Consider the following 27,366-nt stretch of genomic DNA (forward strand, 5'->3'; position numbering starts at 1 on the left):
CTGATCTGTGTGTGTGTGTGAACCAAAATCTGGGCCTGTTGATTTATGAGAAAGGGTAAAAGAGACTGAAATTAGTTAGCAAAGCCAAACAGTACCTTTGCAGGACGGTATATCAAACAGTCTTTTAGACAGCTGCTCGGTCAGAAATACTGATGTTAGGCCTTAGGTCTTTGCATCACAGTAGATTGTTCATTATGTAATTTTTTTCATGATCGGATCACTTGAACTGCATCTTGCTACTTCTGTAACTGCACTGGTTTGTTCAGTGGGAGAGCAAGACGCACAATAACCAGCATATTTTATCATAGTATAGTTAGGAAATGCATTTATAGGCTATTAAATAGTATTAGAGAGTCATAGGTAATTTATATAGAAGAAGAATAATGCAAGTTTCTGTCCTTAAAATGAAAATGGTTTTGGCATATGGTATTAGGGTGGGGGGAGCTGTAGTATACAAAGTATGGTTCAGTGTGGTCATATGCCTGCCAGTATTTTTGACAAGGCTGGATTACAGAAAGATTGTAGCACAGACAAGGCTTTTGGTAAGACCTGAATGTAATGAAGGGTAACCTGGAAATACAACTTTCTCATGTGAGTAAATGGTGCTGTAAAATTGACCGGTCCCTTAAGATCTTTTAATGATCGGAGTTTACAGAAATAATTTGAAGAAAAAAAATATCTGAAATCTAATATATGTGATAATGGAGAAATGAAAGCTGTAATAGTGCATTTAGAATGTATTTTTTATTACTCTAGGTTCATTTCTGACATAACTGGTTTTAGTGAGCCAGTTGAATGATCTTGGTTGCTATGAAGTTTTAATAGCTAACACTTGGAAAGCCTTGTAGTTTAAACAAATGTCAACTTTAAAAATCACATTCCTTCCTTAAGAAACTATCCAAAAGTTAATGTGTCATTTTTTAAAAAAATAAATTTAAAAATCTGAGAAAGAATATTAGGAGGTAAGATTGTGGAAGTTCCTGTAAAGTCATGGCTTTTTTGTAGATGGGCTCTTAGTATCGTGTCCCAAAATTTTTACTGTATAAAGTATTTGATCTTCCTCCTCTACAAAGCCATTGAGCTCTCACTTCATAGCACTAGCCCTTTTCTTCATGCATGACTTGAAATAAATCCATGTTTTATTATAGTTGATTAAAAAAAAAAAAAGGATGAAAGGGAAACACAGGCCCTAATGTACATTCTTATGTGGGGAAGAAGCTAACAGAAAGGAGGGATTTTTGGAAAACCAAAGATTTGCATCTGAACTTGTGATTCAGATGTTTCCTTCATGACAGTATGCATTCCCAGAGTGCCTTGCTAAACCAGTTAAGCTTTTGGAAAACAAAAGACTATTGGGAAAAACAGTATTGGAGATGGAGATGATACTTTCTTCTGTTTTGAATAGATACTTTTTTGTTTGTTAGGAGCTGCCCCAGAAATTTCTGCAAACACCTTGGATTGCATTGCAAACAAAAACTTCAGTGTTTTATTAGTTCTGGTCACAAGTCAGCGTTCTCAAAAGTGTGAAAACTGCAACGGGTGGTTAGCAAAGCTTTTAGGACAAAAGAATTGGCCAGTGTTCAAAGGACTTCTAATGTAAGGAGTTAAGGCAGAAGGGCTTTTGTAGGCTGCGAGTGGCGACGATGTTTCAAAGCTACTAGGCCTTCCTTTTGGACTCTCACCCCTCGTAATATATATTGTTCCCTCCTTTAGCCTCAGGAAGATTATTTGTCAAGATCTAAACATGAGATAGGTAAAATGTTCAGCTTTCTGCTACCTTTCTTTGCTGTAAGATTGCTGGGCTGGAGGGGAGTAAAAATGAGGAGCATTTTCAATCTTTATTAAAAAAAATTAAATAAAAAAAAAATCACTGACCCAATGAAAACAAGGCAATGTTAGGTGGGACTTTAGGTCGCTGTAAGGTGAGGCAGGTAGTGAATCAGAAAATTCAATTATTTTGCGGGGAAGAGTGTATATGAGTACGTCAAATTGTTTTGCTGGTTGTGCTGTTTTCTCTGCATTGGGCAAGCACCTGCTTGCCCAAAGAGTCCAGCCGGTTCTCACCCATTAAAAATGATTATTCCCTAGTGTGGTGTGTATATGAAATATTTGTAACTAAGAAATATCCAAGACTTGTTAAAATAGGAGGTTAAATGCAATGGTGGGATATTCAGTTTTTGCTTGAATTGTTGTCTTTCATGTGTCTTTTTTTATAGCATTTCTGTGTAATGCTGATTGTAAGGTGGAAGTAAGGAATCAATGGCTGGGAAAAAAAGGTTGCTTGCATCCCCTCAGATGTCAGGAACATGCCTTTTAGAAGCTTCAGATTGCTGTCTTTCCTGAAAAAAAAAATAAAATTAGGCAATAATCAGATAGACTTTTCCGGAACAGTAACAGTCATGGGTTTTGGCAGTCTACTAGTTTGAATAAAGTATAGATTTTTAACTGCTCGTCAGAGTGAGTTCTTGTATAACTAAAACCTAACATCCTTAAATGTTTCATAGGCACTGTTTTATCCCTCCATGTCTTGGGCTTGTGTGACTGGCTTTTTACACCTGTATGGGATGCTGCTCCAGGTCCAGAGAGATTACTTGGTGTAGTGAAGCTGACATTTTCCCTGTTTCAGGAGGAATGCAGGGCAGCAAACAGGGTTATCTTTTTAGAGGTGAATACAACTTTTATTGAGTTAAGTCTCCCTTGTGTTAACAAATGCAATTTCTTCAATAAACTCTTCAGTGTGTTTTATGCTAAGTACTGGGGAGGGAAAGCAAACTTGCTTCTTAATGTTTTCACTGGTTTTACATGTTAAATTGTTGTGATGGTGCAGCCTTAGATTTGTTGTCAGAACTACTTTCAGTAATATTTCAATGTGGCTTCGGTAAAATTAGTTTTTTATAATATGTTGTTTCAGCCAAGACAACAACCTGTGAATTGGAAAATGGCTATTGTCTTCTGACTTGTTTGATGATGAAACTAAGTGGGAATTCTATGTTGGAAAGTCTAAGGCCTTCACAAGCCCTTATAGCCTAGATATTGAACTTTTGTCTTACAATTAAGAGAGAAATAAAACCTTTTGAGAATGTTATTGACACCCTGCAGGGAAATATGTCAACTGCAAAAATTTTCACACTGTCAGAAAATGCCATTAAGTCCATCTTTCCCTTATACCACTTAATTTGAAAATAACAGACCATGTGTCTGTAACATAACTACATTTTGTCTTGTGACTTTGACGTGCATTAGCTGTGTTTCTGTTACTTCTGCTGTGTAACATACAATGCAGTACTGCTATTGCCACAAAGAAACTTAGAAAAAATAAAAATACTGTGTATAGTGATTGAGAGATTCCAATTATGACTATTCCACTTGCTGAATTTTACAACCAACAATCTCATTAATAAACCCTGCTATTACTAATAAATGAGCAGAGATTGTTAATGTCTGCAGGAAGTTCATCACACACTCTAAAACTGAGCATTGATGCATTAGGTCTTCATTCCAGTTATCAGTCTCAGATATAATCGATCCATTAACACTTACAGCAGCCTACAAAATAAGGTATTTGCAGATACTTTCTCCTAGGCCCTGGTACAACACTTATCAAGGTTTCTTGACCAGTGCACAGTGCGTGATGGCATTATAAGGATGGCGCATGTAAGATTGTCTTTCAAGTATTAGCATCGCTAATATATACATAAAAACCACATTAGTTTTTAAAGTGTAAGAAACGTAATACTGGTACCTGAATAAACTGTTATGCTTTTCATAATTTTTAAAATTTAAAAATCAGATGTAGAAGAATGCTTTTTAAGATGCCTGATACCTTCAAGTAAAAGCAATTTTTTAAAATGTTTTATTTAGGGGTTTAGGTGTTGGAAGAGTCTATGAGCAGTGCTTACGTATCAGTGCTTAGACTTACACATCAGCCAGTTGGTATAGCCAGATCTTCTTTTTTTTTTTTTTTTTTTACTTTGTGGAGGTATTTGTGAGTAGCTTGATGTTTTTGACATCTGTGTGACAGCTTCTTGCATAAGAGATGAGCAATGTGTTATACCACCCAGCTGTGTGTATTAGTCTGTACATCAAGCTGAAGAGCGGCACTTAGCCAGATCTGACAATCAAATGTGAACTACTATTACCTATACACAAGAGCGCATTTTAATGCTGTGTGCTTTTTGCCAAGAGGCTGTTACTTGACAAAGAAATTGTTAGAATCTCTCTTCTTCCCACCTCTTTTTTTTTTTCCCCCACAGATATGAGTCCATGTTGAAATATATATCTTTTTTCTGCAGTTAAATATGGTTTATCTTATAGACAACAAAGCCAATCTAATGTTGTCAGTGATTTCATCTAATAGAATTGTAGCAAGCTTTTTGTAATAGAGAAGTGTTATTGTTTTAGAATATGCAGCAAATTAGCATGTCATTTTCTGCCAACTTAATCTGAAGCCATATTATGTGCTGTTTCACCAGTGACTTCATGTCAACATACCAACAACCTGTCCCCAAAGAAAACTAGGGACCAAGAGAAATTACATTGCTGGGTCATCGTTTTCAGTGCTGCTCTTCTCAGTCTAGTTAAGAGTTGGCGATCATTAGATCGTGAGTGCGGAGATGAGTGAGAGCTTCCTGCTCGTATTTTAATTTGACCGATCCGTTTGCTATAAACCTTCACATCTTCTACACTTCCTTGTGATTTTAAGCCTCTGTCATCTTCCTTGATGCTTAAATCTGAATAAAGGAAATTCACTGTCACAGAAAAAAATACACAGTAACACTTTTCATAATTCAACATTCCTTGTTTATGTGTTTGCTGTAAGCCAGGAGTTAGTTACTACATGTCATGTTGTCTTTTTTTTAAGTAGGATTGCCAGAGTAGGGAAGATCTGTTTTGACCTGTGTATGCAACCCAAAACATTATGAAAAGGGGAATTTGCAAGTGGGGAAAAAAAAAAAGGTGCTTTTTTAACAGTGAATTATGTTGTCTTTAGAATAATCAATTTGCAGTGGCATCTGGGTGATGAAATAGGAAGTTGTTCCCGTAGAACTTGGGTTTATGAAAGTGTTAGTGATACCTGGTTTTAACTTATTCTGTTTTCCTTTGTACTACGCCCTTACCATTCTTTTAAAAAATGTATTTCATTTCCATCTGGTCTTGTTCTTGCAACATAAAAGTATGGAGTGAGCTGAAACTTCAATTATTTCTTGTGACAGTGTTTATTTAGTTGAAAATATTGCAATAAAAATGAGAATTTGAATCCTGTTATCTGAAATATTTAAGCATTATGGCAGATGTAGTTTTATAATCTTTGAGTTGCATTTTTATTAGTAAATATTTGTTAACGATCAAAGTTTGTAAAGAAACCATCCTTGCAAGCTAAAAGAAAGAAGAAATAAAGGCAACAGTGTATTAATTTTCTAGGCCAGTGCTTCCACTGTGATGATTTTTACATTGTTATTCTGTACTTACATCATGTTGACTTAGGGTTGAGTTAGACTGTGGATGGATAAATGTGGATGGACTTGTCATGGGTTGGGATTGTTTGATTCCAAAATTCTGGTGGCATGTTTTGAGTCTCTTGCGCTTTCCAAATCTTTAGCTGCACATTTAATTGTATAATGCATACAAAAACTGTATGTTTATTAATAAAAATCTGGAAAGTGCAGTTTGGAGAAAATCAGGCTTTAATCTTAACAATTTCTTAGTGGTCATGTTGACTAAACATTGGTGGAGGTACTCTCAGTCTAAAACAGAAGGAAAAAGGGAGTTAAGAGAACAAGGGGGACAGAGAAAACTGGCTCTTCACAGTCAGCTGGTTCGAAGTGCACTCCCGACACCCAACAAGGTTTCTGGCTGTCTGCTGGGATGGCAGGTCTTGAGGATGGCATTTTAAATGTTGTCAGGTTGTAGTGGCTTTGGTGTGCAGTGGATGATGTTTCCTTAATACACCATTTCAGGACTTTTTATACTATGCTCAGTATTAAGGCTCATTGTGAATATTATTGAGCCATTTAATGGAGTATGAGCTTTGTACCCATTGGATCCACAAATTGAAGTAGAAAATAAAATGAAAAAAATTGCAATTATTATCTAGGTATAAAGTAGGCATAGTTCTGAAGACCATTAGACAAAGGTAGATTTTCATCAGTGTAATAACAACTGATTATTTAAAAAAGAATTTAGGAGGAGAAACACTTAGGTGCTCTGAAACTACTTAACCTGAATTACTGCTTTGTAAGTGGAAAAACTCCACTGATTTTTTTTGTTGCATCTTTTTTTCCATGTTTAATTTTCCAGAATTGAAGATAGTGAGAGAAATAATTGCATATGTTTGTATCTCTTCAATACAACTGCTTTTCTACTTGGCTTTTAGTCTGATTTTCTGTTTCAATTTTGCTTCTCCAAAACAGAAAAAAAAGCTCCTTGAAGAACTTGGAGAGAATACACTTCCATATAAGACACCAGCCGATGATGATTTCCATCAGTTGGTAATGTATTTCTTTTAGCTGTACTTGTTTTAAATTAAAATGGTTGTTTGCACTGAACAACAAATAAATCTTTCTGCAAAGAGACACTGTGAAATCTGGTATGACAGAAGTATCCTGCTGGCTGATAGTGTACTTCCAGGTGGTGCAAAATAAGACCTCTAGAACTGGGATATTCAATAATGAAAACTTTTTAAACTTAGTTTATTTTTAGTATTTTGCCCTAAGTATCAGTCCTGAGTACCAGGTAACATGTGTAATACTGAATCACAGTTTCCTATGCTTTGTTCAAATAATGTACATGTCACCATTCTTTTAAGGTTTTTTTGGTTTTGTTCTGACCTGTGAGGAAGGCCTATTCTTTATAGCTCACCTTTGGCAAAACAGGGAAGATATTAATGTAGAAATTCGAAAATTTTTGGCTTAATTCTACTTTCAAACAGTAAGTGAGCCTTAAAACTTTACTTACAAGATGAACTGTGAAAACTGGAATGGGTGCCTCAAATGAAACCAAATAAAAATAGAAAAAAGTAGCCACATAGTAAACCAAATTAGTCTATGGAAGAATATATTGAAATTAATAAAATATCTATCTATCTTGGATCTTTATAGGTCAGCTCCAAAACATATGGCAAGAACTGTAAGTTCAATCAGATCAAATCGAAACACAGTTAAGATGGAAAGCATAAGAGGGGATCTTGTATTTTGAACAGCTACAGCAAGGGTGCTTACGTTATAGGCATGTCACCTTTCATGTATTGATATATGGCTCGAAGTGTATATGGTAGCCTGGAAATAGGTCTGATTCTTTCCTTGTAAGGATGAATTTCTCTTTTGCAGGATTCCAAGGCCAAGGAAAATTTAGTCCCCATCACACTATAGAAAAGGAAAGATGCATTTATGGGTCAGGTACCAGACCGACTCAGAAGCATGAAGTCAGACTGGTTTTGCCAGTGGGATTACAGTGGTGATATTGAGCGATTTGTATACTTCCCTCACCTTTCTCACTCATTTGGGTTGTAGGGTGCTCAGGGAAAGCATGGTTTTCTCTGTATTCTTACAGTGCTGAAGACAGTGGAAGTAAGGTCTTGACTGGCATCTTTAACAGCTCTAAGGATAATATGACAACACATAGCTTGCTGTTAACTATAAGAAGCACTTCTGTGGATAAGGGCAAGGAAGAGTGTAGAAGAGCTGGAAAAATGTAGAAGAGCCAAACAGAATGATTTTATTTTTTTCTTTACAAAAGAGAAAAACAAACCAAAACATTCTTTTCACTCTTAAACTAATGTTCAGGAAGCTCTTCCCCCTTTTGAGACTCAGGCAGCCTACTGTTTTCTCCTTCCTAGTCCTGTTACATCCCCTCCTGTTTGTTCTCTTATATCTGTTGCTGCCAAGAGCTGCTATGCATGGCGTCTTTTTCTTTTTCTCACCTCTGTAAATCCAAGTCTTGTGGCGCTGACGTGAAAAGAGAAGATGGAGCCATGGTTGCCCAAGTGGTACCTCTTTTGCTTAGTATCTCTAACCCATAAATATAGAAGACAATGGGAACAAGATAAGCAGTGAAATCGGACCTGTTCAAGCCTTACGAGTTTAGATGCATTCTTTTTGCATCATATAGAATTATATGTTTTGCGTAGTGTTTGTGTGCATGCTAAATCTTTTTATAAGTATAGGTGATATTCATAAGCATCACAGGCACCTTTTAAATTCTCATGGTGGTTATGAAATGTTACTGTAATCACTGCTGTAGATATTACAGCTTCAATGTACTACAGATGGGGAGGAAAAGAAGGGTGAGAGCTTGAAGACAACAAATTAACAAAATAAAATATCGCGTACAGTTTAGTTTTAGAGTCTTTCTTTCCTGGAGAGACCTGCCTTACTCCTTTAAGGATCCACCCCTTAGAAAGCAGTATTCTTTGAATGTGTTGAAAAGGTTGGGTAGGATGCAAGTAAAAAACTACGGTATCCTGTCAGGTATGGAGAGGTATAGTCTGAACATAACTAAGAAACCATAGGCTGCAATAATGTAATGTTTAAAGTTATGAACAAGGAAAAGTCTGTTAACAAAGGCAAATGACAAGTATCTGAAATACAGACTCTCATTTCATGATGTAAGTGGCAGTTTGCTTTTGAAGGGTCCTTATTGCTGATTTCTAACTTCATTTTATCTCTTGGATCAACCTGTAGGGTGATTCTGTGTGTTGAATACCACCATTAGAAGTGAAAGCACGTATATATTTAAAATCATGTGTGTAACACTCATATGAAGAATTAAGCATCAGATGTACTTTTTTTTTTTTTTTTTTGGCCTGTGGTTGCCAGTAACGTACCCACTTCTTTTGGAGTGAACGATGAATTGACCTTTAATACTTGCTGTCAGTTACAACACAGAGTACATGATTACTCCCCCTTCCCCATCCCCCCCAAATAACAAGGTGTCCAGTGTGAACCCAGCATTCACCCTGCGTTCTGATCCCTTAATGCTTTCCTTATGTAGGACATAGCACAACGGCTGGTTGGAGATTTAAAGAAGACCAAATGTTTTCATGTGATGTGTCGTGTCGGAAATGTGTTTCCGCTTCCTGATTTCTTCTGAGCTATCAGTGTGAGGTGTTTTTTTAAGGTAGAATCCTGAGTATACTGTGTAAAACATAATGAAAAAAATAGTTCTGAAGCATGTAATCTTAAAACAGAACCCTAAAGTAACACGCATCTGACTTGGCTGGCAATAAAATGTGGAAGACATTACCTCTGCAGTTCAGGAGGGGAATACAATGTTCTTACCTTTGTACAATCTGTGTGCTTCCTTTCTAGGGCATGTTTTCAGACATTTATTTGTTTCACGTTGTATTGTTATTTCCCTCCCTTCTTTTTGATATTTCACATGTGTGATTGCTGTCAGAAACTCAGTCTATTAAATGGTTTAAAAACATGTAGTAATAGTCACTTTTTAAAGATACTATAATAGCATATGTAATTGATAATTGGTGAATCTGACCTGAATATGTTCAATATAGAGTTATTTAAAGATGTATGAAGATGGGATACTGCTGTAGAACTGTTAGTGCTCTTTCTTTTATAAATATAATTTGCATAATGAAAGAAATCACGCAGTAATAATCTTTATGTCACCGTATATAATGTTGTGTCATTAAGTATGAAGGTGAAAGAATACTTATGATTCCCATCAACATAAACCCACACATCTGACTGCAGCCTATAGTTGTAATCCTTCACATTTGCAGCTACTGATTTCAGTAGTTACTCTTTGTATTTTTTCACTGTACTCCTCAAAGGTTACAGATACAGAGTGCTGATTGAAACAAAGGGGGCAGTTCAGGATCTCGAAAGGAATTGTTTCCGCCTTTTGGCAAGACCAGGCGAATTGCGTTTATCATATTCGCTTCTTTTAATGAAAGCTGGGATCCAGTGTTCTGTGCTGGGGATTGTAGAGGGACTTTCAAACAGATATCTGGGATTGTTTTCAAGCTGTGGTATTTAAAGTTAACATGTAAATACTGTTGTCAGAAATTATTATTATCTGTAGATACTGTTACAGGGTTTTTTTCCCTCTGTCTAGGAAGCTAGTTATTTTTAAAACCATTAGAGTGTATAAAGAAAGGGAGTTAGCTTCACTGTAAAAAATTCACAAGAAATGGTGGCAAGGTTTATCTATAAACTAAGATTTATTATGTGTAATCATTAGTTTTAAAATAGGCTTCCTTTCATGTTCCTCTTTTTAGTAGAAACAAATGATCCTACAAAGCCACCTCTTCACTGTTGTGGGATAACAACGTGTTATGATGCAGAAGTCTGGTTTTGTGCAGTAGAAAATGTGCATGCTGACTTTACGGCCTGGCTTATGTTTTTTAAATGCACCTTTTCTAGATTTTAAAATTAATTTCCTGAAAGGCGGGTTCAAGTCTGGCTTGGAAGTAGATAGTACCAGTAAAGTAGTTTTGCTTTGTACCAGAAGGAGCCCACGGATGGATTGTAGGTCAGTGTGATGCTTTTGTGTTGGTGGTTTTTATTTGGTTTTTAAAAGCTCTTTGAACGTAAGCTATTATTTAGTAAAGTTTTGAGACATCAGTTTTGTGCATCCATGTGCTCTTGCCCCATTGCCTAATGCCTTCAGATTTCGGTTTACCTTAATTATTTTCTTATTTCCCCACACCACCATCTATCTACCCTTTCCCCAGACAAGTGACTAATTTCTGGGCAAAAGGAAATAAGTGTAGTGAATAGTTCTGAGCTTCGCACATGCTAATTGATACCTGATAGACTCACATTACAGCCTTTCCCTTACTAAGGGCGCTAGTTTGCGTCTGATTTATTTATTTATTTAACTATTATTTTTAATGAAATGCATAGGAACTTAGTCTATTTAAGAACTTATTCTCTAGCCTTTGTCCAGTTTGCCAAACAGTCTCAGCAGTAGTTAAAGCAGATTTACAGGCAACCAATAAAAGGTGTGATTGTGTGATACTCACTTCCTTAGAAAACCAGATTAACAGAATAAAATTATCCAAGCCTTCCTGGAGTGGGAGGCAGTATTTTGCATACAAAGCAAGATACTGCTGATTAGCAGTGTTATACCTTGCTGGGAGTTGTTGCCTCCACTCACTGCTGGATTCTGAACTCCCACTGGTACCAGAGCTGGTGTGGTCAGAAGAGGATATGAAGAAAAAGGATATTATAGGTGGGGAGATGAGGAAGAAAAGAAGTTTGGAAATTTTCTTTTACCTAAAAGGGGAACCTTTATATAAAATAGGAGAGCTAATTGGCACGCATTGAGGAATCTGAATATAGAAAGGACCACTATGTTGAGGACTGTTTTGAAGACAGACCTGCCAGTGCAGCAGAATGTTGACCATTTTTGAAAATGTACATTTTCATTTTGTTATTTTTGCTCGAATGTTGTTATAGAAAATTAATTCAGTTTACCATGTAGCCTTCTAGAATTCCATATATCAGAATGAAACAGGATGGTCTTTGCAGCCATTGCAAAAAGAGGAGTGGCTTTGCTAGTGTTTGATAATTCTGTTGTTTCTATACTTAAAGGTAGCATTATCTACAGATTCAACAGGGGAGCTTATATGTTCTATTGATTTCTGCCAGAATCCTCAATTTTATTTATTCATTTTGAGATTTGACCTGGAGGTACTCTCTGGCTACAGGCCACTGGTACATATCCACAGTTTGTGCAATATATTAGAATATGAAAGTAAAGTAACAAATACTGGCATCTATTTCTTCACCATATTGTAGACTCATGCTTGATAACTTGTCAACTTAGTTTTGTCTGTTCTTGAATGTATGAAATACTTTGGTTCCTATAAAAAGAATAATTCTTTTACTGTTTTTGTTGTTTGGTTGTTTTGTTTTTTTCTCCTTTAGTGGAAGACCAAATATTCCAACCTGGTTTTAAGAAAATCTGATACAGTACCTGAAGAGCTCCATCAAATGGTACAAGAAAGCTTTCTGACCTTGCGAAAACACGATTGTTTCTTTCAAGATCTTGTAAGGATCAAAGGAAAAGATTTTGTTACCCCAGTGTCTCGTATATTAATTGGAAACCCAGGATGCACTTACAAATACTTGAACACAAGATTATTTACAGTTCCTTGGCCTACTGAAGGTTATGATATAAACTATTGCAATCCTCAGATACGTGATGCTTGTAATGCATTAATCAGACTTAATGACTACTTGCATATTGAAGCAGTCAAAGCATTACAAGAACAAAATTTGTTTGAGACCAAAGAAATTAAAGATACTACTAGTCTAGATGGAGAGAAAAATTTTGCTACTTCTATTACAGAGACAGGGTCCATTTCAAAGGATCAAAGCAGTTGTTGTGTACCAGAGGATGACTACATAAGTCTAAAGAACAGAACAGCTTATAACTTGACTTTATTAAATTATATGGATCCACTACAAATGCTGTACTTGAAACAAGAACCTTATTTTGGAATGGGGAACATGGCAGTGAGCTGGCATCATGACGAGAATCTGGTTAAAAGGTCAACGGTAGCTGTGTACAGTTACAGCTGTGAAGGTGAGTTCTGGGAGGTAGGAGTTGACTAGTGATAGAAATATCTTAAATCCTGGAAGCTCTCTTGTGCTTCCTTGGGTGTCCGTGCATAAGCACACCTGCGCGCTAGTCTGGATTTGTCATGTACTTCTGAACACATTGTGGTACTTCTTGTATTGAAGCCCTATCTTTATTTCTACTAAAAGCTGTACAAAATATGCCTGTGTTTACTGCAGCTGATTCATCAGTTGTTCTCTAAGTAGATTTAAAAAATGGTATGATTAACTTTCTAAGAGCCAGGAAATCAAAAGCCATCAAATACCTATTTTGGATTGACACATGTATATTTTTCTGTCCTGTGAAATGTGTCATTGTAGTTGAGATCACAGTCTCTATTGTGTTATTTATCATATACAGACTTGCTTGTTCTTGGTGCTTATTTTACTACTCTTCTTTCTTTGGAAAGATCATTTTTAATTGGTTTTGTATAAAAGTATTGCTGTATTTACTTGGAAGTATATACGTTTTGTCTAGGCATGCTGTACTGCTAATGCATGTTTGGTGGAGGAATTGCCAACGTTTCTGTAAGTTGAGAAGGGTGGAAGTTTTCCATTAAAAGACCTGCTGTCTGACAGGCTTTGCAGGCTCTTAGTTCTTTAAAAACCATTTAAATGCAGTACTGGGGGAAAAGAAGTGTACTGGAAGAGTCATTAAATATTTCATTTTTAGTTTAAAGTACCTTTCCTATTTTTATCTTCATTTAAGAAACATGAGGATTTTCGTTTATTTTTTTCCTAACAATGAACAAACCCTTGAATATTTTTTTAATGGCTTCCGGTTTTGCAAACATAAGATTAGAATCTAGATGCTTGATTTGAATTTGCAAATGGTCCGTTATGTTTCGTAATTCACAACTGATTTTTGGTCCTTCCAAAAGTCCTTTGATGTTTGCTTCAAACGCGGGAAGAATTGATGTTGACTTTGGTAGGTTTTGGCTAAAGACTATAATGTAAAAACAATAGCTTATGCTTTCATGTGCATTCTCTTGTTAGTTTTGAAACTATGGATCACTTTGTTACTTAATATTCAGCTGAAATCGTTATATTTACATTTTTCTGAACATAAAATATCAGCTGGCTCAGCAAACTGAATAGAAGAGATTCCCTGACCAGGACCAGTAGAAGTGTCTTTTTTTTCATAAGCTTTTTTCTGTCCTATTTTCCAAAGACGTTGATGTTTTATATCTGCTAAATTTATTATTTTTCAGTAGTACTGAGGATAAATATTTTTCAGTAACATTTTACATTAAAAACATAACCATGAACTTGAAATAATAATAGTGTGCCTGAGATTTTATTATAATACGTTTTAAAACTTTTTACTTGAACATAAAACTTGCTTGTGGAGGGGAAAAAATCAGTCCCTTTAAGTTCGGAGTGCTATAAATTAACGACAAAGAAGGCTGCTATGTTTATTCATAGCTTGTCATTTGATTTTGTTACTTCAAGTTCAGCAAGTTAAAATAGTATAATTTGTACCTATATCTAAAACCACTGCAAATTCTATGCAATATTTAATTGTCAAGGGTAGAAAGATGCATTTTACACATTTAGATGAAAAATTATTCTGATATTTATATGTAATTAATCTTTTTGCCACAAACAATTTTTTCCATACATTTATACTTAAGGGTTTATATTTTTTCCTGAAGGATTTAAAGATAGCCATGAAAACTTCAAAACGCTGAGAGCTTTCCAGTGAATAATTTGATTGTTCTGTCATTTATGTTTGCGGAAAAAAATTAAAATTACTACTTGGAATTTTTGTATCTTTGCAATGATTCCAAAAGTTTTTGATCAAATTGAAATTTGATTATGTATTGATGGGGGGAAGCTCTTAGCAGGAGGTGGCAATATTAAAAACTCAGTGTAGCTGGAGATAGTGTAAAAGACACTGTTTGGGGAAGAAAATTATTTATGAAGTCAGATCTAAATCTGAACAAAATTGAATTCTGCTTGATAGCTCTTGAGCGTGGCTGAAGTTGGTTTAATGAACTGTAGAGGGAGTTTAAGGTGCCTTGTGTGTCTCCCTGAGCATCACCAGCAAACGTCCTGGAGCCTACCTCAATGTGAAACCAGTTCACACATCTGTCTGTGTCCAGGTTGTGGTTGTCATTGCATATCCCTCAGGTGGAGCTGTATTTATAGTTGGCCTACTTACTCATAAATGGGAGGAAATGGAACTTGTTTATAGTTTATGAATACAGCATTGTAGTTAAAGTGACAGTAAATACTTGTGTGTTGAAGTTTTCTACTCGGCATATCCAAAAGGGGTAAATAGTCTACTTGATTTTAGAGAAACAGATTGTCTTTTTTGCTCTTCTGATTTCCTGTTTATAGCTTTCAAATGCTAGTGGTTAAAAGCTTATCAGTGCTTATAATTCTTTCCAGTTGCGTATCACTTCAGTGTGTTGGTGGTTTCTGTGGTTCACAAAGATATTTCAACTCAAAATTATGTCAATATTTACTGTATCTCGTACCAAGCTCTCCATAACTGTGAAGCATGAGGAAGCTCCACGTCTTTTTGAAGATCATTGTTAAATCTTCATAGAATTGTATCTTGACTCCTTTTCCCATTTGCCATAAATATATTTGCTTTTCATGCCAGTACCTTTTATTAATAGTTACTCCATTAATTCATTTAGTATTGAGTTAGTGCAAAACTCTCACTGTAGTGTATAATGACCATCGCAGAATCATTACAGAATACATAATAAAAAGAGTAGAGGTGGTCAGAATTTTTTTTGATGAAACAATTTTTCCTTACAAGATGGCGATTACATAGATTAGTAATTTTCTGGAAGAAAACACTGATTCTGTGAGAAATTCAAACACAAATGAAGCATGTTGGGTTTTTGTTAAAAGTAGCTTGATTCTCTTTTCTGCTAGGTTTTGCACTCTTCCCCTCCCCCCCTCTCCCCAGTGCTCTATCCCTCAAATTCTCACTGCTCTCTTGGTACTGCAGACACTGAGGATCTGTGGCAGCCTGTAGCGTGGGAAACCTTGGGCTTCCAGAGCTTCATCGCTAGGACCAATCCATCCTGCCACAAATGCAGAATCCCCAGGTTTCCAGGGTTTGAACAGCAGAAGTCCTACGAGTCGAGTAATCTTACTGCATTATGGCAGCTGTTTGCTGGACTCGGGAGTTACCTAACCCGGGTTATATGGTTTTCTTTTTACTTTAATTTGCATTTTTATATCACTATTTGTTTGGTACCTACTTATTTGATTAAATAGTATTAAAACAGATACTGCTGTAAGTGAAACAACTTTATTTGCTTGTTTGCTTGTTCAGTGTTTGATGCCATAATGAAAAATTAATGTTTGAAACTTTGATCAGTATTAATTGGTGTAGAAGCAGTTTTTAATATGCTGGAAAAGAAATTTGAGAGCAAACATAAAGATACTGGAAGGAGCTGATACTCTAATTAGCCTCACTGTTTATGTTCTTGTTTCCAGTGTCAAACTGTTTCAAAGCAACTTCAAATGAGGTACATATCTAACAACAAAATAAGATAGACGTTTTGCCTAATGCTCATCTGAATAGTATTTGGTTTTATTTACATTAAAATAAAACACATTAGATTACACTAGGTTAAAAGTAGGTTATCAGGTGATGAGAATAGGCCCACGCAAAAATTGGGGAATTTTTCTTTTAATGTGTGCACTGCATGAAAGTGTATGAGTGGTAGTCATGGTTCATACGCAGAACTGAAGACATTAGGGAATGTGTGTTAAATTGTACTGTCACTAATGCTGTTTGGAAGTAATTTACTTTTTGGAATTTACCATGGAACAGGAATTCCAAATTTTGACCAATTTAGGATTTTTAATTAAAAATTAGCTTACAAATATCCTATCACATGAGAGCATTAAGGTAAAAACTTTTTTCAGGATTTCAATACGGTAAGCTAATAACTCATTTTTATTTCCTGCTCTATTTATGAAAGTGAACTGCAATCCAAACACTGGTGGAATAAGGGCATTTTCAAAAATTGGATTTTATCCATGAAAAATTCCTAATGAACAGTTTTCCCTCAGGTCTTTGTAAGTTTTGTAGGAAGTTTTATTGCTTAGCAGAGTACTAGTTGGTTCTAAAGATGTTCTTTGAAGTAAAGACTTGTTTCAGTTACCAACCTAAAGGAGACGGAAAATAATTTAGTCATGGGAAACATCCAACTTTCTTTTACCTGGATTTCCCACAAAGTGTGTTTGAGCTTAGATAAGTAGTTTTCTCTAGATTCTTTACCGTTTCTCATTTGTCGTCTTGCTTAATGCCTACTTGCTCTGTAAATCTGAAGTACTAAGCAACTGGCTCTGTTCACTGACAAGGTGATGTTGAAAGGTTTAACAAACCTGGTTGCAGTAAGGACTGATCATGGAGGAGCTGTTATGTTTGGGGGTTTTTGTAAAATGCTGTTTGGATTTTTTTACACTGTGATGTGTAATAAGAATAAAATAAAATGAAGCAATACCGTAGCACTAAAGCTGTTGTTGGCTATTTCATGTCTACAGTAATTGCGACTAAAAATAGTTGGGATTAACTACAGATGTATCTTTCTTCACCAGGTTAAAAAAACCCAACAAAACAACCTGAAACTGCAAAAGTGTTTCAAAATTGAAGTAAATCTAAATTTGTAGTTAACCAATAATTCTCTTTATGTACTGATTAATGGATAAAAGTCATGGAGTAGGCATTTGTACAGGATGAGAACAATTATATTGTATGGTTTCTAATGTCAGTAATGTAGTAGAAATATTGCTCGTTGAAAAAAATAGAAATGGTATGTAGAAAAATATGTATTACTACTTAAGAAATGAATATAAGAGTGAAACGGTCACATCTGTGACTTGCAGGTTCTGGCCAGTTGGAATGAGATTGTGAGAGAATCACAAATTTTTAGTGATCCAATTACTTTTATTATAATACATTTGAATCTCTGTTTTCTAAAAAAAAACTGTCATTTGACTTAACTGCTGTGGATTTTTTTAACCATCCTCTCACTGATTTGATTAAATGAAGTCTCTCAGGAATGAGGGGGATGACAGAATATTCTTTTTCCTTACTTCAGTGCTGTTGTTCTTGATATATTTGGACACAATTTCAAGTATTAATTGATACGAACAATGTTTGGCAAATCTTCCAAACTTTTTTACATATATACGTATCTATATACACATATATGGGCATATAATATACATATAAATTGCTATGGAAGACAGTAATAATGTATATATTTCATGAATCACTGAATATGTACCCAAATGCCTTTAAATTCTGGAAAAATCAGTCCATCTGTAACCAAAAAAAAGAAAAATTTAAAAAAAAATATATATCTATATAAAAATGGTCAGTTGGATTTAGTGGCAAAGTAGGTGTTTACAGTCCTTGGTTTTAGCCATGTGTTGGCAGTTATTCTGTCATCTCAGGAAGTCAGGTACATTTAGGGTATAGTTTGACATTACAATTTGACTTGAATAGAGAACATTCAGGTTTCAGAGTATAAAAAAAACTCTTAGAACTCTTCTTGAAGATTTTGGCACCGGATAGGAAAGAAACCTTTCAAGGCTACTGTTACTTTCCGTGCTGTGGAACAGTAACCAAACTAGGTCCAGGAAAACAAGTCTCATGTTGTTCTGAACCTAACCATGACCCAAACGTGATAAGATCAGGTCTTAGAGCTGGAACATCTCTGAAATTGGAGCTGTCTAGTTAGAAGCATAATGTTGCGGCCAATTTTCTGCAGCTACATTCTCTCTTTCATGGTTCTACCTTAATTACAGGTTTGATGAGGTATTGTTGTTATGTTGTGGTAAGCTGGTTACCTGCTTTCACCATTTCATTTCGGGTGCCAAGCATAAAGGTTTCTTGCCAGCCAAATTATTAAGTCTTGAATGCACAGAATTTAAATTCTCAGATAGTTTTATTATATTTCCATTGAATATGCCTACATTTGACCATTTCTGTGTGGTCTACCCCAAAATAAATACATGTTTTTAAGGTGCTGTGTATGTGTGCAAGATCCACATGATTTACCCTGATATATAACTATGGTTTAGATTCCTCCAAATGTTTTCACTTAAATGAGAACTGTAATTATACCAATCAATAGACAGCCTTCAGTCATGCCTGAGGTGTGACAGAATTTAGTAACAATTTCTTGTTGTGTAAACGTTTGTCAGCGCTACCTAGAGAGATACCACAAATATTAAGGTGTCTTTTTTTTTTTTTTTTGCTTTTCCCCCTTGCTCTCACTTTCAAAATAGCTTGCATTTAAAAGCTAGTAGCAGCTTGCTTCCATTTGTTACCAAAATAACATGGTAGGAGCAATCAGTTTCAATTGCTGCTGATAATTATAAGGTGCAATAATTGAGAATATGGAGAAAAGGAGACTGTGAGCTACATTTGAACTCTGTACTTAAGCAATAAAAAATTTATCAAACTGCAAAAAATAAGTCATTTTAACGAGCACATTCCAGAGGTGCTGGATTTATGAGGAGACCCCAGGAAACTTTGATTGAAATTGCTGTCTCTGATTGTAGTTCTATATTTTATTGGTGCCATATTGTGAGCAGTGCTGCTGCCAAAGTGAATGGGAAAGCAGCATAACAGAGAGAGTTAACCCAGAAAGGTTACCTCTTTTTATAATATCCATGATGTATTGCATTAAAAATGCCTTGAAAGCCATCCTATTTGCAGTTTTCAGAAAACATTTTTCTTAAATTAAGTTACAATTTATCTGAACAGGGCAGAAAATATGAAAGCCCCTTGAAGACTTTAGTATTGATTTTTCTGAGTGTTTGCTAGCTCTTGTTTTCTCATTTGTGTGCTCTCTGATAGAAAGGCCTAGAGCTGCTCCTGAGCCACGGCTTTGGCTGCGTGAGAGCTGCAGCCATCGAGGCAGGGAATTTACTGTAGGAGTTTTAACTAAGAACTTTAGTTTGGGTTTTTAAAAGGGTTTGGCTCTCCGCTTCGTGAATTTCAGCAGTATTTAACTGACATAGAAAATTAAGACAATTTATTAATTATGAAAGGCTATTCCCAACTAACTGAACATTGCAGTAGCCATGTGAGGTGATTGACTTGAGTATTTTGAAAGTGTGAGTTCAAGGTCACTCTTTATGTGTGCGTGTTATAATAAGAGTGATCTCTTTGGCATTTTTATTCTGGAATTAGATGAAGACAAAAGTTTTAAAAATAATAACATGAAAGCACATTTGAAATGGACGGTGAAATGGACACACACAGTCGCAAACTCCTAAGCAACAATTAGGCATGCTACATAGTTGATGGCTTCTAACCATTCACTGCTGTCCTGTGCCAACTGCTTCTTTAAAACTTCATCCTTCCTCTCTCAAAATGGTCTGTTACTTTAGCCATAAAGCTGTTATACCATAGCTCCCCAATACCTTGTTATAAATGCTGACTGTATCTTTCAATTTATACTGCAGTGAAGTAAGCTTATGAAAATAGTTCTGAGGGATTAAGCTCTAAATACTATTTCTATGCAGTGGATTATTTTTTTTCCCCAAGCTCAACATTTTCATGTTGCTTAATGATAAGAAAAATGTTGTGACAAATGTATTGAAGCTTCGTTGGCTATTGAACATGTTATCTAGCATGCTTGACTAATAATTTTGAGAAAGGAATGACAGATATGATTCTGAGATGCATTCAGCTTTGGTCTAGATGGCGTTTGTGCCCATTATTTTACCTTACTTTACCTCAGTTTATGATTTGGTGAAATTGCAAGTATGTAAACAAATGAAATTGTTTATGAAGTGCTTTGGCAGCTTCTGACTTGAAATTCTTTCAGATGTTGTCTGGCTTTATATCAGTGTTGCTGCATTTTATTTTTTTTTTCTTCTATGCTTGTGTTTTTAGTAATGTTTTAGAAAGTAAAAAAAAATGATTGAGTGAAGATTAACTAAAACTCCCATTGCATGTACTCGAGAACTTCAGAAAAGCGTGAGTCCATTATAAAATTTGCCTTGATTTGCTTTTACTTTGTAGTTAATGTGAAGTTTTAATCTTACACTTGGTTATAAAAAATTCTTCATCTCATATGGCTTTTTTTTTTTTTTTTTTTACCTATTACATACTTCTGGATTTGGAGATGGTGATTGTACCAGATGGAGATTATAAAAAGTTTAAGCCTATTAAGATTGTACCAATGTGGGATATTGTTAAGTCTGTATTGTTAGAGCAGATTTTGTATTTTATGGTTCTCACCTTGTCTGTCGTCTTTGTGGTGTTTTTCCTTCTCTCTTTAAAGGTTCAGCCATGGAAGAAAGTAACGAACAAAAACTGAAGGGAAGAGACCCAGCTGTTTGGCACGTAGGCTTGAAGGTAGCGTGGGACATAGAGACACCTGGATTAGCAATACCACTTCACCAAGGAGACTTCTACTTGATGCTTGGTAATTTTCGAGGGCTAAGAAGGTGAATTTGCTGTTGAAAACAGAGAAAATGACACAATGTTAATTAAGACACCTTCCTTTCATTTAGGACTTTGCTTATTTAGGAAAACATGAGATCTGGCTAGAGTGTATAATAAATTCCTCCTACCCTGCCCTCTTCCAGTGTATTTTGGGGAACTTTTTTTCCCAATGTTTTGCTTCATGGCTAAGAAAGGCAATACTCCTTTTGAGCCTTTTCTGTCTGTGCAGTCAGAATTGCTAGTTCATGTCAGGCTCCAGGCCATAAGCAGGATTTCCCCAGATCTTGTGAGAAGCTGAGCTGTATCTGTCCCATCTGTGTATTTGTAGATGCTGGTTCCTTTTTCTATTCTTAATACAGTCTTCCTGAGAAACTGTGAGAATCTGTGTCTGTTCTGTTCAGCAACAAAAATAAATCCGGTTCCTGAGGTTGCATTACAGAGTGGCTATGTATTATGTGTGGTGACTGTAGCTGTCTTACAGCTTTCTAGTACCATGGTTCTTGAAGTTTCAACCATTATGACAATCTGTGGATGATCTGTTGGTCAACGATTTTAGACATAACGCTTCTCTCATTCTGCTACACTTTTTCTTGTATGTATTCAAACATAGGTTTTCTTCTACTAGTGGGATTATACTAAGATCATAATAAACAGAGCTGTCATACTCCAAGAGTGAGTCCCAATGCCTCAAGTGTAGAGGATTAAAAAAAGAAAATTAAATTCAGTTAATTTACTTGAGCAGCTGAGCTCACACACTTAAGGTTTTTCCATTGAAATAAATGAAGCAAGAATGGTGGCGAAGTTTTGTTAGCACAAAATCTGTTACTTTCTTTTTTGGCTTGTGTTTCTCTAGGTTATCATTTTTGTTTAAACAAATGTAGTTATAAATCGTATGACTCAAAACATGAACAGTGCTTCTGACAACATCATGTTTACCTGTTTTGTGACTTGGCTTGACAGACACAATCTTTGAAGAGTGAGAGCAGTTGCGGTGTTCCCTGTTTATGTGTTTGTGACTTGGAAGGTATCTTCCATGGAATGTCCCTAGTGTGACCTGTCAAGCTTCTGACTTGTTGGCCTGAACAGTCTTTTCACTTTTACCTTTCACTTTTATCTTCCAACAAATAGGAAAATGTAGAGGAATGAAGCTGTGTTAATTAGGATTGATAACATACAGCTGTGGGCTGGCTTCAGGGGCGGGGGTTGGCTGATGTAGATAAGGTGCAGCTGTGGCTGGTTCTGGTAAGTGGTTGGGCAGCCGAGGAAGAAGCAGAGAGAAGAGAGGGAGCACACACCCTGGGTGAGGAGAGACCAGGAGAAGGCAGCAGAGGGACTGGTGTGAAGAGTGTGTTGGTATGAGATGGTAAAAGACCTTGTTGCAGCTTAATAGTTTGGAGAGTGCTGCGACAGGAAAACAGTTTACTTCCTACAAGCAATACATTTGTGGGCAATCTTAAAAAACATATACCATTCCTTGTTCTTAGTTACCTCACCCGATCCTGTGCACTGCAATCAATCTTGTGTAAAAGAACGGGACTCTAAGTATGTCTGTGCTCTGAAGTATGTCCAGACGTGAACAGACCCAGTGTGACTATGTGAGGTCCTTTGGCACAGTGGTGTGGGTGCGCCTCCCTTTTCTGTATTTGTGAGGATATAGAGTAGCAGCTTGGGGGGGGAAACTGAGACATTTCTTATATGAAAGGGAAGCTTTAAGTGGCAGCTAAACATTCCTGGATAGGGAATTATTAATTAGGTTTTGTGGAATAGCTACTGAGGCCTTAGCTAAACTTCCTTTGCGATCTTTCCTGACTGGAAAGGTTGTGCATGCACAGCTTTCCTGGGCCACACATTCAGAAGGCAATTAATAAAAGAAGGGGTCTAACCAGTATTTTTACTGCAAAATACTGTACGTTGTCGTTGACTGGGTTACCAGATCATAAGGACTTTCTTTCATTCCCCGATGGAATTTATATACAGTAACTAAAGTACTATCAGGGATGCTATATGAAGGGTGGGTCAGAAAGCTATTTTATTAAACATCTATTTAACATACAACATCATGATCATGTTTAGATGGAAACAAAGGATATATTAAACATTCTTTTGAAGATGATGTGTAAATCACTTTCTTATTAATACTTCATGGAAAGCTACAGATTTGAGCTCTGTAGGCCAGGTGTTTGATAATTTCTTCTGCATTTCTGTAGCCTTTTTATATTTTTTTCCTCAAACACTTTAAAAAATAATTTTTATACAGTCTGGGAGAATATTCTCAAATTGGCCCTTTTATTGGGCTTTGAAGTACAGCAGAACTGGCTTTATAATTTTTACTTGACATGAAAGACTATATAAATGGGCATATACAGTTTTAGTGTATGTTTTTACTGTTCAGATTTTTTTGGAACTGACTTTTAAGAGGAGGCATCTTGAGGGTGCCATCTAAAAGATAAAATATGAAAATTCTCTATAGGAATCAACTTGACAATAAAGAAGCCAATTTTAGAGTGACTTATCTTGTCCATTTATGCATCATATGTTCCAGAACCTCATTTCAGTAAGCAGAGTCTTCTCGCTGGCCTTATTTTAAAAGCAATGGCAGCAGTATGCAAGGCATCTAGGAAACACAGCATTAAGAGTACTGCAGGTCATATTAGCTGCGAATGTACAGGGGCCAATTTGTAGGACTGTGTACTTTTTCTGACTACCATTGACTCGTCCAACTCTAGGGAAAAACTTTGCAACTTGTAGGTCTGTTCTTCCAGTTGTTGCAATGGTATAGTATTTACGGCTTTCTGTCAACTGGCATGTCGAATTAAGTTTGTTGCTTACAGTTAAAAAGTCAGGTCCTACCAATTCCTGTACCTGGAATACCCCAACTATTTCCTCTTATTATACACACAAATCTCAGATAAGAAAATGTGGTAACCTGATCTTTCTAATAGTAAATGCAATTACAGTAACTGGTAAATCCTGATCAATGGACATATCAGAGTAACCAAAAGAGCAGGGTGGTGTTTTAGCATTTTCAGTAGATATTTATTAATGCTTATGTTCCTCTCTTCCTTGGCTCTATGAAATGCTTTCCATTTTTTCTAGGTAGAATTTTAGTAAAGCGCAGCCTTAAAATATAAATCGACACCTGCATTCTCAGCAGTCCTCTTCAGATGAAATCATAAGCCAAAGCCATAATTTAAATGTATGTTAGTCCTAAACATGAGGTGATCAAATCCATTCTTCAAGTAAGCTATTACAATAATATAAATGTATTTTGTTTAAGCAAAATGGAACAAAATTCAAAATTACATTCAGTAAGACAGTTGGGGTTTGGGTTTTTTTTTTGTTGTTGTTGGTTTTGTTTCGATTCTTTTGGTTTTTTTAAGACTTACTTTTCCTAATATGAAGAAAAAAATCTGGTGAACGATGGGAGATCTGCTGCCTAAAAACTCAAATCTGAACTTTATATCACTCATGAAACGGAAACAGTTTAGCTCAATTTAGAATAATATATTGGTCTGCAGAGGAAGTGCATACTGAACCCTGCTGTCTCAAGTACACAGTCAAGGGGTGTCTAATATGAAACGTGTTGGGTGCATGCAATAAATCCAAAACGCGTGGAGGTGAGCAAAGGGCCCCATCTGCTCTGTCCTAGAGCATGCTTAACTAGGCTTGTCATGGTCTTACTATTAAATTGGAATCTTTCCCCTAATCTTTGAGTTAGACATGACCAGATTTGCAAGCAGATTTACAATTTTCCCTAATTTTCCTACCATGACTTCAAAACATACTCAACAAAAATACATTCTGGACTTTTTCAAAGGGAGATTTACTTTTCTGCAGCTGTTTCCCATAGATCAAGCTCTTGCTTGAAGGTTAGGGTTTTAAAACAGCATGAAGATGAACTTGGAATCTTATACCATTCCCCACCCCCAGCAAATTAGAGTTCAAGAAGCATCAAAAAATTATTTTCGTAACCAACCAGAAGTAGGGTGCACACATTGCAGAGGTTGGCTTGTGGTTAAAGATAAGTATTTAATGGAAACACTTCCACATGTATATAGTGGCTCATTAAACTATTTCTAGATATTTAATCTGCTTCTATTTCCACAAACTAACTTGAACCCTCTTTGCTCTCTAGCATCTTGAATGTGTTGGAGTTTTTTGACCTTTTTTTTTCCTTGAGTCCACATTTAATCCAAATGCTATATTCCTTGATTATTAAGACTTCGAACCCCTGAAACGCTTTTCTCGTTACCAAACTTTGATCATGAAGTTTGGCAAATCCCAGACATCTATCTTTCCTTTTCTTTCTTTTTTTTCCCTTTTTTTTTTTTTTTTTTTAGTTCAGCCTTTTAATTCATTCTGTGTTTTCTTTGTGCACGCTTTTCTTATTTAAAAACTAAAAATATTTGTTAATTAGGGACAGATCATCCCTCTAGCTTTCTGTTACAGAAGTAGTATTCCATGGACCCATAAGTTCTTGAGGAAGGAGACGTACCTTCCTGGTGCTTCTTGCTGACATACCTACAGTAAAATCAGTTTTGGTTTGGTTTTTTCCTGTTGAAGCATTGTGTGCGGTTGGATTCCAGTAGGCTTGGAAATGGTGGAAAAGCATTTTAGTGCTTTTGAAAATTGCATTGTAATACAGTTAAAAAGAGAAAATTCTTTATTTTTTTAGGGTACTTAAAAAAAATAGCACAAGTTCATTTCACTTTTGTAGGCATTTGTGATGTTTGGAGTATCAAAGCTTTTGCCAGTGCTGTAAACCCCACTGTTCCTTTTATCTGCTTCATGAAATAGATGACAAAAAGACAACTATCTAAAAAGTTCAGGAAGACCACCTGAAGATGGGAAAGGTGCTATAACCCCCTGTTGCTAAGTCTGAGAGCATTTCCCGTTGTGGTTTTTGTTTTCCTGGGAACTACTTTGCCTAGAAGCACTAAGTTTTGGGCCTTTAGACCCTCCTACTCCTTTCAGTAAGGACAGGCTAAGAATTAACTTAGTTTTTCTCCACCTTGTATTTGTTACATCTTAATAGTCTGCAGCGCCATGTGTATGCAGTCATTGTTTCTCTCGAGTGCTTTGGCTTCTCACCTCACCGGTGCTCTGATAATTAGTTTATTAAATTAGTTAAGTATATGTTCAAAATTTAAGTGTATATACATGTACGTATCCATTAGCCCTTTTGACAAAGGCTGTACACGCACAGTGCTTTCAGTGTTTGTGCCATTTGTGCCTAGGCAATTCAGCTGTCTAGAAGAAATCATACAGTGAGGTGTGGACAGAGCGGGGCAGGGATGAAGAACAACAGGATCAGAGAGAATAGAGAGGAACTTGCAGTAGTTTTAAGCAGTGGAGAGGACCGGGCTAAGATTCTGTGCTGGGAGGATGTATTTGAGAAAAGAGCAGGATGGCAGAAATCTGTACAGGGGAGGGACAGAAAGGTCTATGACGTGAACTTGCTCCCACAATTTGAAATAGAATTTGCAGCATCTGAATTCCAAAATGTATCAATTGTCTGTAAATAGCAGGAAAATCACCGAGAAGCTTGCCTGGTAAGGCAGCCCACATAGAGAACAGACTGCATCTGACAATAGAAGCGTGCTCGGGTGATAAAACAGTAGCATTAGGTTTAGGGGCTGTAATTCTGCTTCTTTCAGAATTTCATTGCAAACTTTGGTAAGTCCCCTAAGCTCCCTTACTCATACGTTTTTCTGTGTCGGTTACCAACTGTACGGAGGCCTTGCATGGATAAATGTGTTAAAGCACCAAGGACCTTAGATGGTTTTGTATTGCTTGGGTTTTGGTGGTTTATATTTTTTCTTTTTCCTACAGGTGTGAGGAATAAACATCCATATTAAATAAAACCTCCATTTTACAACTGTTTCATACAGGTCTGAAGTTTCTGTAGTTGGAAATTCTCTGTCCAATAATGGTATGCATTTGCAACTAATCAGATCATCTGCAAAACATTCTTTTGACTTACTAGTACTTCATCTGTAAAGTCAAAATCTGACCTCCACATCATTTAAACAGACTTCAAGTTGATAACTTTGTTTTCCAAGGTGGTTTTGACCACCTGTACACTATCATACATGTGATTAATTTCTTTTAATAAATCTTGCCTTGGCTATAGTAGCCCTATAATAGGATCGGGCCGTAAGGTGGCAGATGATTCATTGGGAAGTGGCAGGCAGAAACTAGTAGAAATAAAAGAATAAAACAATCCATTTAAAAGAAGTATGAATTTTTGCCATATGAACCTATGCAGGAAATAGTCTCCTAGTTTCTTAGGTGCTCCACCTCAGACAGAAAAATGAAGTTATTTTTTCCAGCATTCAAACA

At 36.1% G+C, this 27,366-nt stretch overlaps 1 protein-coding gene across 1 annotated transcript in view; it reads left to right on the forward strand.

The window, feature by feature from the left end:
• FTO (FTO alpha-ketoglutarate dependent dioxygenase) overlaps positions 1 to 27,366 on the forward strand; it is a 260,416-nt gene that overhangs the window by 40,341 nt on the left and 192,709 nt on the right. Inside the window, exons 2-4 of the mRNA XM_037409167.1 lie at positions 6,411 to 6,488; positions 11,889 to 12,549; positions 20,861 to 21,004. Coding sequence (XP_037265064.1) covers positions 6,411 to 6,488; positions 11,889 to 12,549; positions 20,861 to 21,004 — 883 coding nt within the window. The remainder of the gene's footprint in view (positions 1 to 6,410; positions 6,489 to 11,888; positions 12,550 to 20,860; positions 21,005 to 27,366) is intronic.

Source organism: Falco rusticolus, chromosome 15 (assembly GCF_015220075.1).
Source record: "Falco rusticolus isolate bFalRus1 chromosome 15, bFalRus1.pri, whole genome shotgun sequence".
Lineage (NCBI taxonomy): Eukaryota > Metazoa > Chordata > Aves > Falconiformes > Falconidae > Falco > Falco rusticolus.